Source organism: Solanum tuberosum, unplaced genomic scaffold (genome assembly GCF_000226075.1).
Source record: "Solanum tuberosum cultivar DM 1-3 516 R44 unplaced genomic scaffold, SolTub_3.0 scf00047, whole genome shotgun sequence".
NCBI lineage: Eukaryota > Viridiplantae > Streptophyta > Magnoliopsida > Solanales > Solanaceae > Solanum > Solanum tuberosum.
This window is the reverse complement of record NW_006238973.1, coordinates 507,034-522,219: the sequence shown is the minus strand read 5'-3', so window position 1 is coordinate 522,219 and position 15,186 is coordinate 507,034. Positions and strand designations below refer to the sequence as shown.

The 15,186-nt window shown below is 32.4% G+C and overlaps 4 protein-coding genes across 4 annotated transcripts in view; 1 reads left to right on the top strand and 3 right to left on the bottom strand.

Moving 5' to 3' along the window:
• Positions 1–2,073, bottom strand: part of LOC107059933 (probably inactive leucine-rich repeat receptor-like protein kinase At5g48380) — a 6,126-nt gene extending 4,053 nt beyond the window's left edge. Inside the window, exons 1-2 of the mRNA XM_015307036.1 lie at positions 1,198–2,073; positions 3–945 (exon numbers count right to left, since the gene is read on the bottom strand). Coding sequence (XP_015162522.1) covers positions 49–945; positions 1,198–2,061 — 1,761 coding nt within the window. The 5' untranslated portion in view covers positions 2,062–2,073 and the 3' untranslated portion in view covers positions 3–48. The remainder of the gene's footprint in view (positions 1–2; positions 946–1,197) is intronic.
• A 3,395-nt stretch (positions 2,074–5,468) lies between these two features.
• On the bottom strand, positions 5,469–6,421 carry LOC107059919 (probably inactive leucine-rich repeat receptor-like protein kinase At5g48380). Its single transcript, XM_015307017.1, has 2 exons — positions 6,188–6,421; positions 5,469–6,137 (listed from the first exon to the last, which is right to left on the bottom strand). The coding sequence occupies exons 1-2, from the start codon at positions 6,419–6,421 to the stop codon at positions 5,469–5,471; spliced, it is 903 nt and encodes a 300-aa protein (XP_015162503.1).
• Positions 6,422–6,630: 209 nt separating this feature from the next.
• LOC102578612 (probably inactive leucine-rich repeat receptor-like protein kinase At5g48380) lies at positions 6,631–7,583 on the bottom strand. Its single transcript, XM_015307016.1, has one exon. It carries the CDS (start codon positions 7,549–7,551, stop codon positions 6,631–6,633), a length of 921 nt encoding a protein of 306 aa, XP_015162502.1. The 5' UTR covers positions 7,552–7,583.
• Positions 7,584–13,512: 5,929 nt separating this feature from the next.
• Positions 13,513–14,970, top strand: LOC102578285 (protein ASPARTIC PROTEASE IN GUARD CELL 1-like). Its single transcript, XM_006343642.1, has one exon. The coding sequence runs from the start codon at positions 13,513–13,515 to the stop codon at positions 14,968–14,970; it is 1,458 nt and encodes a 485-aa protein (XP_006343704.1).
• Positions 14,971–15,186: the final 216 nt, after the last annotated feature.

The following is a 15,186-nucleotide window of genomic DNA, read 5'->3' as shown; positions in this document are numbered from 1 at the left end:
TGGTTTGAGCCAAAGCTACACGTCCCTTTGGTGGCTCCGCCCCTGCTTCTAGTCCACGTGCAATTGTATTTCAGAGTCCTCTGTTTGGTCATGGACTCGAGCAATCGCAGCAACAGTCTGATACACTTGTTGCATCGTTGGCCTTTGATCCGGAATAAATTTCATGCAATCACTTGCAAGTTCAAGTAGTTGCATTACCATATTATCAAATCCTTGGCCTAACAGTAGTTTATCCACATCAAGAGGACTGGCAAAAGAGCTGCTCGACAAATTTAGACTCGAGCAACTCAATATGTAAGATTTTTTCCTCGTTAAAAGCTCGAGAAGCACAACCCCAAATCGATAAACATCTTTTTTATATGTTGTAAAGTCTAAACACTCGACTATTGGAAATAGACTCAAGTTTGAATCTATGTCATTTGTTTTTGCAAGTGTTGCCTCCCAAAAATTGGATAACTTAGGATCAAAATTTTCATTGAGCAAGATACATTGTGTGCTTATGTTACTATGCACAACATGGAAATTTCCACCATCATGAAGCCAAGTCAGGGCTTTTGCGACACCTAAAACAATTTTAACCCTTAGATTAAAGTCCAAGAGTCTTGCCTTGTCGTCGGTTGAATGCAACCACTCATGTAAGTTTCCATTAGGCATGTATTTGTAAACCAGAATTCGCTCGTCCCTCTCAGAACAAAAGCCGATTAAAGGCACCAAATTCGGATGCCTCAGACTACCTAGAGTTGTGATCTCGGAAACAAACTCTTCCTCCAAATCCTCTGATACATGGAACCTCTTTATGGCAACTGTCCATCCATTTGGGACCAGTGCTTTGTACACTTTCCCTAGCATTCCGTTCCCGATTTCATTGTCTTGGCTGAAATTCAAAGTCACTTTTGATAGTTCCAGAAAACTCATTCTTGTAACAATCTTCTCCATCTTTAAAATCTGAGGAAGAGAACATAGCTACCATATTTAGCAATAGTTTGATTAAGTAGTACCCCTTTCGTCTCAATATATCTGACATAGTTTGATTGGACAAAAATTTTAAGACAAAAGAAGAATTTTTTTTAAACTTGTAGTCTTAAACATCCCATAACACTTGTATGCCTATAAAAACTTGTGACTAAGAGTAAAATGATAACTTTAAGGAGGCGTTTGGCCATAGATTCTAAATATTTTTCAAAGCGTAATGTTTACCTTTGGATCGTTGTTTACTTCTTCTCGTTGAGGCGATTCATTTCCATCAATCACCATTACCTTTGTTCTCTTGTTGATGAATAGAAGCATCTTCTTTACACCAGGTAAACCTAAGAAAAAAAGATATATACCAAGTACAGTAAAAAGTGACCAACCAGTCACAAAACCACAAGCAAACTGTACACGACGGTTCAATACAGTACTTAACAGAATATGATGGAACCCGATGCGTTTTGTAACACATGCTTTCAGAGGACTACCACAAAGTCCTGCATTATTTGCATAACTTTCAGGTGGAAAAGTGGCATTGATAAACCTTCGCACTGGCCCTGTCAACATGTTGTTGGCAACATTAAAGTTCTTGAGTCGATTTAACGAGCCAATTTCAGCTGGGATCGGACCGTCTAGTTTATTGCTGTCTAATCTGACGGAATTAAGAAAAGAGCAATTTGCAATGTTACTTGGGATCGCGCCTGACAATAGGTTGCTTGAGAGATCAACCATTATAATAAATTCAATTAATTTTGATATATCCGAAGGGATGGTTCCATATATCTCGTTGCTTGAAAGATCTAGAGAAGTTATAGAAGTGCAATTTTTTATGCCTCGCGGAAACTCACCTTTTAGTCTCATGTCTGAAAGACTAATGGATAAAACTCTGCTCTCATCATCATGCCAGCATTGTATTCCTGCAAATCTGCATATGAAACCTTCTGTCTGTTTATCGAACTTCCACGTAGTATTCAAGAAATTAAAAGGGTCTTCCAACGAATCTTTTATCGACATCAAACAATCTAGAGAAAAGCTGGAAAGTAGTAGGAAAAATGGTAGTACTAAGTAAAGAATAATGTTGCAGTTGCACATTATGGAAATGGATTTTTTTTGTTTTAGAGTATCCATTGACTTGATTAGAAGGAACATGAAATTTATTGAGTTATTTGTGGTGTAATATAGTACTAATTATTTTTTGCAAAAATGGACACCAGTTGACTTGGGTCAATTCCATATAAGGTAGATTAATTCCAACACATTTTTCTCAATATCTTTGACTCCACAACTTGGGCTAAGTCGGTAGGATATGTTGTCTAGGTATCGTCCTTTTCTAAATCCATGAAAAAACTGAGATTAGAACAAGGCAAAATTTAAGTGTCTAAATGAGATCTCCGATCAAGATTTTGTTGAGGTTTATTTTCCCTGATTTCTTACCATAAATAGGTTTTTCTTTAGGAAAAAGTTTTAATATTTTGAGTAGTCTTTTTCATGTAGGAAAGGTTTTCGGATTCTATAAATATAGTCTTGTTCCTTCTAACTTAATCAGCATACACAATGTAGTCCTAGGGTTTTGAGAGTTTCGGTTATGGGGGAGAATTTGTGAACCTCCTTGTATTGCGAGTGAATTGGTTGAGGTTATTTCTCTCTATATTTTGTACTCTCATATTTGTAGTGGATTGCTCATTTGCTTTGTGGATATAGGTCAACTGATCAAATCACGTTAAATTTTTGTGTCTTTTGGTATATTTCTTGTTTGTCTTCTTACTCATGGTCTTTCAAGGTTTCTTTGCTAGCTTCCGCATTACACCTAATTATTTTCGATCCTAACAGTTTTAAGTGTTTGACCTTTTCTTTTTTGGTTTCTCGTCCGGTGGTCGTAGCCCACATTAAAGCTCTGACTATATTCGGATTACGCACTACAGGATCCATTTGAAGATGGCGAGACCTTTGATTAAAGATGAAGCACTCAGACCACCAGTGCACCACAACTCAAGTTAATAGTCGTGTTTGACCTTTAATCATTTAACAACTATTATTATTATGTGTCTCACATGCATCAACAATTTTTTTGGGTCCATCCTCACATTGACGGCGGCTCACAATTTTCCATTTACATACATTCTCACTTGCACATTGTTTTTCATTGACACGGAAATACATCAACACATTGGGATTTGTCATTTGTGAGGATACTATTGGTCTGTGGCAATAAAAATATCTGAAATCTTTTCTTCTTTTGTGCGGATTTAGGAGAACTCAAGTGTCCTTGACAATATCATATCATACTATATTATTATAAGATATATGATAAATACTACTTATATATCCTATCATATCATATTTTCATATATATATATATATATATATATATATATAGATATTTTAATTACATAATGGTAGAATTTGAGTGCTTAAGCCCTTTAATAATTAAATTATTATTTTCTTATAAATGAGTATATTGATATTGTTTTTAATCATAATCATAATTCTCATAACGGAAAAATTTGAAAAGTTATGATAGATAAAATAATGTATATATCATCATCATATCATATCATCATTATCAATCATATCATTCATATATTTTATTATTATTATTTTATTTTATTTTATATTACTAAAAGTGGAAAACTCCAAAGTGCAAAGTTGGATTATCATTCTACCCCTACATTCAATCATATTATTATAAAATATTTAATTAATTAAATATTAAGTAGCTAATCATATTATATTATACTAAAAATGAGAAGCTATTAAATTAATATAATTCATTCTTTTAAAAAACAATGCATTAAGAATATGAAGGTTTACTTTGTATGGTTCAATAATATGGGCTTGATTCAAATGCAGGTGTAATGTAATTTTTCAACATCAATGCATTGATTTCCTTAATTAATTTGAAAAAATGAATAAGTAATTTGAAAAGTTACCTGTCATGTATAATTATAGATCAGATTCATATGTAGCAGTATAAAATGTATTTGAACAGTCATTATATTATATTACACTAAATACTAAAAGTGGAAAAATAACTTATTCAATAATCACAATAAATAAATATTTAAAGAAATGTGAGAAGCCACTCTTGTAAATCCAAGAATCACTAAATTATAATATGTGTTTAAAGGATAATTATATAGTAGTATTTATTAGGAGTGTTCTTTACATTTGTTACGTTGAATTTCTTTTGGAACTCTAAACATCAACAAATTAATTATAAGCAGTTTCAATTACATGTATCTAGTTACAATTTATCTTCTATTGGAGACACCAATAGTCTTGGTTGCTAATTGATGATGTGGAGGAATTAATATCTTCTCACAAGATAAATGTACAAAAATATACTTTGATAGTTGTGAATATTATTCATTATAAATTAAAGAATTTGATGAAGTGGCTAATAGGTTGAGTATAGTCATCGACGTTCTCCTCTCACACGAACGACACAGGTAAATCATATTTTTGATGTTCTTGAGCTTCTCTTTTAATCAACTATTTCTATTTCTTCCACATACTTAAAAGTATTGTCCCGATTAAAAATTTGCATACTTTATGTCATTATATTTCTCTTTGTAGATGGACTATAAATCTATCACCAGTCTGTGCAATTCTTTTACAGAATCTTATCGAAAATTGATATGAGATGAAGTTGAAAGGATCATTCTTGACCCATCTGTTTTATCGGGAGAGTCAGGTAAGGCTAAAAGGGTTCTTTCAAACCCTCTTTAACTGAAAATTACAATATTTATACATATGGTTTAAATAGTTTTTTATGTATATATAGTAGAGGTTGAACCTTCGTGTGTTTAGTTCTTCATATTTTAAATCCCTTTTAGTGAAAACTTAAGTCTGGCACTATTTTATTTAATATGTTTTTCTCACTGTTGTTTCTATTATTAATGTCTTAAAATCATATTTTATGTGGTCACTTTTGTACTAAATGACTCATGGTTCATGTTGACTATTTGTTGCAATTTAGTGATTTTTTACATATAGATTTATGCTCAATATTGGAAGTGTCGGAAACTATAATTTTGAATCAATCCTAACTTGGATACACGTGCAACACACGTATCCAGAAACCAGTTATACTATAAGTGGGAAGAATTTTAGGCAAAAGTTAGATTACTATTTTACCCCTACACTAAATCATAATCTAATTAATTAGTAATATTAGTAAACTTGGGTCGTTCCCCGAACCCTACGCGAAAACTGTTACCTGAAGAAACAAGTCTTCCACACCATCTTCTATTAGAGAGCTTTGCTATTAGTTTCGATTATGCCCGAATCTGAATGTGCATCTCAATGATTAATTTATTGTGATTAGATTTGAATATTAAATGATTAACATTGTTTGTCTTTTAATATCTAAATGTGCATGATTTATTTATTTATTAACATAATAAATAGGGAAAAGGGTCAAAACAAGTTCCAAGCTGATAAATTATTTATACATATGAAATGGTTCTTCATCACAAATACATTGGTTTGAGCCAAAGCTACACGTCCCTTTGGTGGCTCCGCCCCTGCTTGTAGTCCAAGTGCAATTGTATTTCAGAACCCCCTGTTTGGTCATGGACTCGAGCAATCGCAGCAACAGTCTGATACACTTGTTGCATCGTTGGCCTTTGATCCGGAATAAATTTCATGCAATCACTTGCAAGTTCAAGTAGTTGCATTACCATATTATCAAATCCTTGCCCTAACAGTACTTTATCAACATCAAGAGGACTGGCAAAAGAGCTGCTCGACAAATTTAGACTCGAGCAGCTCAATATGTAAGATTCTTTCCTCGTTAAAAGCTCGAGAAGCACAACCCCAAATCGATAAACATCTTTTTTATATGTTGTAAAGTCTAAACACTCGACTATTGGAAATAGACTCAAGTTTGAATCTATGTCATTTGTTTTTGCAAGTGTTGCCTCCCAAAAATTGGATAACTTAGGATCGAAATTTTCATCGAGCAAGATACATTGTGTGCTTATGTTACCATGCACAACATGGAAATTTCCACCATCATGAAGCCAAGTCAGGGCTTTCGCGACACCTAAAACAATTTTAACCCTTAGAGGAAAGTCCAAGAGTCTTGCCTTGTCGTCGGTTGAATGCAACCACTCATGTAAGTTTCCATTAGGCATGTATTTGTAAACCAGAATTCGCTCGTCCCTCTCAGAACAAAAGCCGATTAAAGGCACCAAATTTGGATGCCTCAGACTACCCAGAGTTGTGATCTCGGAAACAACTCTTCCTCCAAATCCTCTGAAACATGGAATCTCTTTATGGCAACTGTCCATCCATTTGGGACCAGTGCTTTGTACACTTTCCCTAGCATTCCGTTCCCGATTTCATTGTCTTGGCTGAATTCAAAGTCGCTTTTGATAGTTCCATAAAACTCATTCTTGTAACAATCTTCTCCATCTTTAAAATCTGAGGAAGAGAACATAGCTACCATATTTAGCAATAGTTTGATTAAGTAGTACTCTTTTTGTCTCAATTTATCTGACATATATAGTTTGACTGGACACAAATTTTAAGACAAAAGAAGACAATTTTTAAACTTGTAGTCTTAAACGTCCCATAACACTTGTATGCCTATAAAAGCTTGCGACTGAGAGTAAAATGATAAGTTTAAGGAGGCATTTACCCGTAATATTTTTCACTTTATTGGGAAAAAAGACGGTTGAAAGCAAGCGTAATGTTTACCTTTGGATCGTTGTTTACTTCTTCTCCTCGAGGCGATTCATTTCCATCAATCACCATTACCTTTGTTCTCTTGTTGATGAATAGAAGCATCTTCTTTACGCCAGGTAAACCAAAGAAAAAAAGATATATACCAAGTACAGTAAAAAGTGACCAACCAGTCACAAAACCACACGCAAACTGTACACGACGGTTCAATACAGTACTTAACATGAACCCGACGTGTTTTGTACCACATAATTCCAGAGGAGGACCACAAAGTCCTGGATTATTTGCATAGCTTTCAGCTGGAAAAGTTGAATTAATAAACCTTGGCACTGGCCCTACCAACATGTTGTTGGCAACATTAAAGTTCTTGAGTCGACCTAAAAGGGCAATTTCTGGTGGGATTGGACCTTGTAGTTTATTGTTGTCTAATCTGAGGGAATTAAGAAAAGAGCAATTTGCAATGTCACTTGGGATCGCGCCTGAAAATTGGTTGCTTGAGAGATCAAGGGTTATAGTAAATCTGATTAATTTTGATATATCCGAAGGGATGGTACCATATAGCTCGTTGCTTGAAAGATCTAGAGAAGTTATAGAAGTGCAATTTTCTATGCCTCGTGGAAACTCACCTTTTAGTCCCATGTCTGGAAGACTAATGGATAAAACTCTGGTCTCATCAGGATGCCAGCATTGTATTCCTGCAAATTTGCATATGAAACCTTCTGTCTGATTATCGAACTTCCACGTAGTATTCAAGAAATTTAAAGGATCTTCGAATGAATCTTTTATCGATATCAAGCAATCTATGTCACTCTGAACCGCGTTGCATCTTAGAGAAAAACTGCAAAGTACTACAAAAAATGGTAGTACTAAGTAAAGAAGGTTGTATTTGCACATTGTGGAAATGGAATATTTTTTAGTTATTTGCTTTGGCAATTGTGGTGTAATATACTATTGATTTTTTGCAAAAATGGACAAGAGTTTACTTTGGGTCAATTGCATGGTAAGACATTTCCAACACATTTTCCACAACACGTTTGACTCCACACAACTTTTGGTGCGGTCCTTTTCTGAATCCATGAAAATACGAACAAGTTTAAGCCTCCGTCGTATATGTGTGAGACCTTCAATCATTTAATAACTATTATGTGTCTCACGTGCATCAACAAACCCTCACATTGATGGCGTCTGATAATTCTCACATTCTCACTTGCACATTATTTTTCATTGACACTGAAATACACCAACACATGGGGATTCGTGGGACACTACTGGTCTATGGCTACGAAAATAGAGTTTAACTAATATCTACCGTCGTCGTCTGTGAAGACTTGTTTTTTTTTTTTTACTTAAAACGGAAGGATTTATTTATTTATATATACTTGTGAAATTTAAAGTTCCTTTTGATAATTCCATAAAACTCATTCTTGTAACAATCTTCTCCAACTTTAAAATCCGAGGAAAAGAACATATCTACCATTAACACATTTTGTTTCTCCTCTACAACAACAGTTTGATTAAGCCGTACCCCTTTCATCCCAATTTATCTTACATAGTTTGATTATGCATAAATTTTAAGGGGAAAAAAAGATTTTTTTGGAATTTATGGTCTTAAATGTGCCATAAACTTATATGACTAGAAAGTAAAATGAAAAGTTTAAGTAGACGATGTTTGATCATAGATTCTAAATATTTTTCACTTTTGAAAAAAAGACGGTTGAAAGCAATCAAGCAAAATGTTTACCTTTGGGTCGTTGCTTACTTCTTCTCCTTGAGGCCCAATTGTGGTGTAATATACTAACTACTAATTGATTTTCCCAAAACTAACCCAGGCCTGATATACATTCAGTGTATATATTGGTGGGTATGCAAAAAAGAAAGATATGGGCCAAAGGCCAAATAATTAGCAAAAACAGCAGAAGTGCAGCAGCAGTGAATTTTTATGGGCTCAATTAATTTGGGCAGCCCTTCTTTTTTATTCGATTGTGATTACTTGTCGTTTATTTGTGTTCATTCTGACTTTTGTATTAACTTAATTAAATTCCCCGATCCATTTTATGTTATATTTATTGATTTTTTACACTTCCGAGGTGTTACAATTTCTTTCAAATACTACAATGCCCCAAAAAGCTCTAATTCCAAAGTTAATTGGGCAAGAAAAGGCTACGAGGTTGACTGGTAGATAGATATACACAGAGGCGGAGCTAGGTGGGGTTCATGGATTCGGACGAATCCAGTAGCTTTTTCGTAGATCTTGTATTTGTACTAAAAAATTATTTAAATATATATGTATATTAATTTGTGAACTCCTAACAAAATTGATTGACGATTTTAAAGAAAATTTAGAACCCCCAAACTCTTTATACTTGTTTCGCCTACATTAACAACTCTTATAAATAATGGATCGTAAAACAAAGGGAAAAATCATAATTAGAATGGTTAGCTACTTAAATCTCTGGTTAGTAGTAACAGTAGTACTAGTTGAGCTTTAATTTTCTTCGCTAGTTCAACATTTCTACAATGGTAGTCTAATACGGTGTGTGTGAAAGAGAAGCCATGTGGATTCTCCGCTATCCAGTTGAGCAATTTGGGTGGGGGGTTTTAGTTTTTGGTAGAAAAATTTAATAAATTTTGGGTCAGTACATAGGATTAGGATACGTATATCATCGTTAGTATAAAAGGTATATACGCTCTAAAATTTGAACGATAAGGTCATTGATGTACTGAAAGTATAATGAACAATATACACATATCATTTACGATATTTATCCTTTTTTCCCTTTTTTAAATTAATTGAAAAGGTTTTGACTAACATTTTTAAAGTTTTTTGAGAAAAAAAAATACTTTAACTTAAAACAATTTTAAAGTGAATAAAATGATTAAATGAAGAGGCATTAAAAACATATTTTTTTAAGAACAAAAGAATTAAAATATAAAATTTGACCAATATATTTGATTAATAAAATAGATGAATACAGAAAAATTAAAATGAAACACATTAAAAGTAAGCCGACACAAAGAAAATAACTCATCGTTTGGAAAATTCAATTAAGTTAATTAATAATTTCAGGTTAATTAAACAAGAAATAATCAAATACAATAAAAGAGAAAAGGAGATTATAAACTTGGGCCTTTTCCCAAATTTTAAATTGCTGGGCTGACAGGCCCAACTTCTTTCAACCTGTCCTAAACTAAATTCATGGGTTTCAACCCACATTTTTTTTTAAAATCTGATTGGGCCTGCTGGAATCAAAACAACCAAGTAGATTTGGGCCCTGGCCCAGTTTTGTGTCAAAGCAAGCTGTGTATACATAGTTGTATACTGATGTATACGGGCTGTATATCGAATGTATACAGACTTCTTCTTAGCTTCCACGACCTGTATTTTCAGTTTTCGACCCCATATTTATCCCTAGAACTGTGAATGCTGCGTTTTGACCATGTATATCAGTGTATATCGGTGTATACAGGAGCTGTATACAGTGTATATCAGTGTATATCGATGTATACAGGAGCTGTATACCAGTGTATATCTGCCATTTTTCTGCATTATTTCTTGTGTGACCTTATTAACTTGTAGTTCTTTTATATCGGTGTATACAGGAGCTGTATACCAGTGTATATCAGTATGAAAGTTGATTAACCCCACACAACTCTCATTACCACTCATCTTTGTTTGTCCCATACAGAATAACAAAACAATCAAAAAAAGAGAAGAAGAGGAGGAAGCCATAATTGTTTCTTGTTGGATTGAATTCTAGCTAGTGCTACATATATATATATATATATATATATTGATTGATTCTTAAATTTATTCTTCTTTTCTCACTTAGCTTGCCTCCAAATGTTAAACATCCTAATTACCTACGTTTAATAGTAATACACATGCTTTTAGATCTAGTTAGTTACTACTATAATCCTAATTAGCTATTGGTTTTTTTATGTTGTTGTTGCGCAAAATATATGGGAGTCAATTTTGATGAAAATTGTTGGTACGACAAAAGTAAAACAATTTCTAAATTTGAAACAGTTAAAAAGAATATCTAAACATGCAAGGAAGCATATAAAATTTGAAATTTCCTTAACTGCCATCAATAATTGAGGACATAAAAATCCTCAACGCTATTCAAGAATAAAACTTTAATATACATATATCAAAAATTTAACTTAGGTACACGATATGACATTCAGTTATGAACGGACCAGGATCAATATGGGCAAAACCACCCAACACCAAAGAGATCAGTATGTTTGGGATTCGGGTTGATAAATACAACTTGGTAGAGCAAATTGGACTTATGCAAATTGTTGAGAAAAATGTCTACTCCTCTCATATATCTAGTTAGTTACTACTATAATCGAGTAAATCCTAATTAGCTACATTTAGGCATAAAAGTATTGGCAAAAATTAGTCAAAGAGTACAAAGAGCATGGTTTTCTTACAAAATCTTTATAGAAAAAACTTGTGTGTGCATAATACGTGCACCCTTCGTGAGCCGCACGTGCATTTTTCGTACAAGATGAACAGATTGAAACTAGTACATGAAGTGAACATATCACATCTCATTTTGTTGAAGAAATTCTCCTAATGTTGTTTTCATTCTAAGAGAGGGAAAAATGTATTAGCTTAAGTTATCTACAATACTGGGGAAAAACTTAATTTAAATTACCTTTTTTTTACTGTAAACGTTTAGGAAAAACAAGGGAATATAAGGAAGAAAGCTTATTTCAATAGAGCTTTCAATTGTTCCATTTAATAAAATCTTCGATGGAGATTAAGAGATTAATCTCAATAGGAGATACGAAGATGTTACTAAATGAGACAATTGATAGCTCTGTTGACCCCTTTTTGGGGGACAATGAGCTTTCTTCCTTGTATTACAGTCACACTAAATGATTGCAACACGTGTGCCGTGCGTGCATTATGTGCGTTGTGCGTGTATTATGTGTGCCGCACGTATATTATGTGTGTTGCATGTGTATTACGTGCGGTGTACGTGTATTATGTATATGTATATTACTGTCTAATATTTTGAATTAAATATTAATCCAAAGAGATTTGATTATATTGATTTATTTTGTTATATGCTTGACTTTGGCTAAACATTTATTTCGCATCAAGTGGACCCTTGTTTAGTCAAATCAAATTATATATATGTTATGCATGCAATCATCTAAAAAATAGTAACTAGATCTAAAAAAATCTTTATTATGTAGGTGCTATATTAATGTAGCTTATTAGGATTTACAGAATTATCAATATTTGGAGGTACCTTCATTTTTATTCCAAACAAAATTAACTTTGAGTATAAATATTATACTAGGCGAGTCACCTAGGTGACTATCGTGATCGTGGAATGTCATAGACGTTGCTATCGCGGTAAGTCAGATTTTAATCATGAATTAAAACACAAAAAATCAAAATGAAGGGTTGGATGGTCACATTTACACACTATTATTTACATATTAAATCTTGCTATGAATTTAAGTTATAAATATTGATATAATGTAATTTTTTCATAATATCAGTATAATTTAACATCTTATTGCATGTTACTTTAACATCTATTCGATATGACTAACCAAGATTTTGATTAATTAGAATATTTACCTGTAATTATCTTTTAAATGACCTGATTTAAGTAAACATTCATTTCACACCATTAGTGCACAATTATTATTTTTATTTTTATTTTTGCATAAAACTGTGTGAAAAAGAACCTGAAACAAGGGAAGAGAATAATGCAAATTAATTAGTTTCTGAATTAAGTAATATATGCTCTTAATTATGAAAGATATATTTTGCCTTTCGTATATTCAATTTAATATGCAAATCTCACATTGGCACATTTAATGGATTTTGATATTTTTTCTTATATGTATTTTTGATAATATATTCTTATACCTTCCATTAATCCCTTGATGTTTTATCTTTTAATCATGATAGAAAATATCCTTGAATATTTCCTTTCTATTTGAGCACCAATAATATATTTTTCAACGTCTCATATTTCCATAAATTTGTAGTTCAAATCTAACACCTTCCTTCCAAAGTTATAACAAATGTATTCAAATTTAAATATTTCTTCCTTTTCATAAAATATTTTCTTTTCAAAGAAACAAATATATTTTTCAATTATTATTCTGAACTTCTTTTTTAACTTGTACAAATATGATTGATCTTCTACTGTATTGTACCTCTACATACAAAAAATTGAAATGATTGGAAAAATAGTATTAACTTTGTAATATAATCGGCTAAAACTTCAGTACGGTATTACCGAATACCATATCAAATCGAAATTTAATTTACCGAATACCGAATTATCAAACCGAAATTTAAAATTTTGATATTTGGTATCTACTTTTTACTACCAATTACCGAATTACCAAACTCGAAATTTGATAATCCCAAACCAAATACCAAACGCCCACCCCTACATAAACTTCCATTTTGGACCTTTCTTTTCTTAAGTATTAGAAAGATATTAATTATTTATCGTTTAATTTGTAGAATATTTTCCCTCCATAGGATCGTCATAAATATTATTTTCATGATTCTTGTATTTTGATTTAGACATGTCTTTTTCTTCCATGTATTCTCCCACAATTCCATCTCATAATATATATCTTCTTTTTTCATATTTGTTTGGATCTTCACAAGATCTTTCTTCATTAAATAAATTTGTATACCAAAAATTAAAATTACCACAAGTAGATATAATCTTTAATTAAAAATTATGTTAGTAGCAAAATTAATACGAGGTCTCCCAAACCATTCGATCGATCGTATATAAATGATAGAATAATCTACACAAACTTCAAACCAAATTATCAATGCTAAAACTAAATTCCAATATGGTACACCTCCTCCTTATTACTCTTATTCTTATGTCAATGCTTCATTTGAATTCATTAGCCTCTTTGATCAATGAAAAATCATACTTCAAGGTTAATTCTACTGCCCTTAAACAAGCTAGAAAAGCCTTCATGGCTTTTGATACATCTAACCTTCAAGATCCTCCAATGCCCCCTAAATCTTTTAGTGTTTACCATCTCGACCTTTTTGAAAAGTCAAAATTCAAGGACTATGACTCTGTATTCAATAATCGTCTTTCTCAAGATGATGCTAGAGCAACATACCTATCGTCGATGCTAAGATCCCATCATAGTACTAAAAATAAAAATTCAAGTGATCACCAAATCCTAAAGGTAGCACCTAGTATGTACATGAAAGGTCATTATGTAGCAACATTTTTACTTGGAAGTGAAAAAATACACAATTTGTTGCTAATAGATACTGGAAATTACTTGACTTGGTGGCAATGTGCACCATGTATTGAAGATAAGTGTTATAAGCCACAATTTTATACAATATACAACTATACCACATCAAACACATATAGAAATTTGGATTGTGTTGCAAATAGTGCAACTTGCATAACTTCAAACTCTGATTTTCATTGTTCTTTAGAAACGAAATCATGTTTCTATGTACATGTTTATGATAATGGAGAAACAACAAAAGGATTCGTTGCATCGGATATTATAACATTTCCATCAGACAATACAGAAGCCAGGATTAATTTTGGATGTAGTGTTGATCAAAAAAGTGGTACTGATTTTAGTGGTACATTTTCTGGGATTGTTGGTCTTAGTAAAAGAGTAAGTAGTAAATCAACAGGAGGATATTCTTTGCCATCACAATTAGGTTCTTCATTATTTGCTTTATGTCTACCAAGCTTAACATCAACACAACCATCTATCCTAACGTTTAATAAAGCTCCGTGGATATATGGAACAGAGGCAAAGTTTGTGAAAAATCGATTGAACCCTCATTTGTACTATGTTAATCTTTACAAAATTTTCATCAACGATAAGGAAGTCCCCGTGGATCCTTCGTGGTGGAATGGTCAAAAAGTTGATCAAGGTGCCATGGTTGATACAGGGTCATTGATAACGCGATTTCCTCATGACTTATACATTGTTTTTAGATACATATTTAGAGAACAAGTGAAATACCCAATGCTTCAATATCCTATTGGTGTGTTTGATACTTGCTACAAAGATATTGAAGAGGATGAAGATATGTATTTTCCAATTATAAGGTTTTATTTTGGGAATGTTTCACATAAACAAGAGTTGATGCTAGTACAAGAAAGAGTTGTAGCTAATTTGCAAGGTTTTTATTGTTTAGCTATTTTGCCATGGGATGATAAAACAACACTTATAGGGTCTCATCAACTTCAAGGCACAGGATTAACTTTTGATATGAAAAATAATGCTTTGACTTTTAGTGTTGATGCTTGTGATTAATGAGGTATGTATAAAAATTCATCAATAAATTATAAGATTTTTATTTTAGCTATGCCAAATAATATATATGGAGTACTTATGTTTGTCTTGATATATTCAATTTCATAGAACAGAAGTTAAAGACAGTATTTATGATTGATTGATTGATCATTGTGTTGGATTCTTATGGATATTGTAGTTTTTGTTAAGTGAGGTTGAATACTTTATGAAATGGAT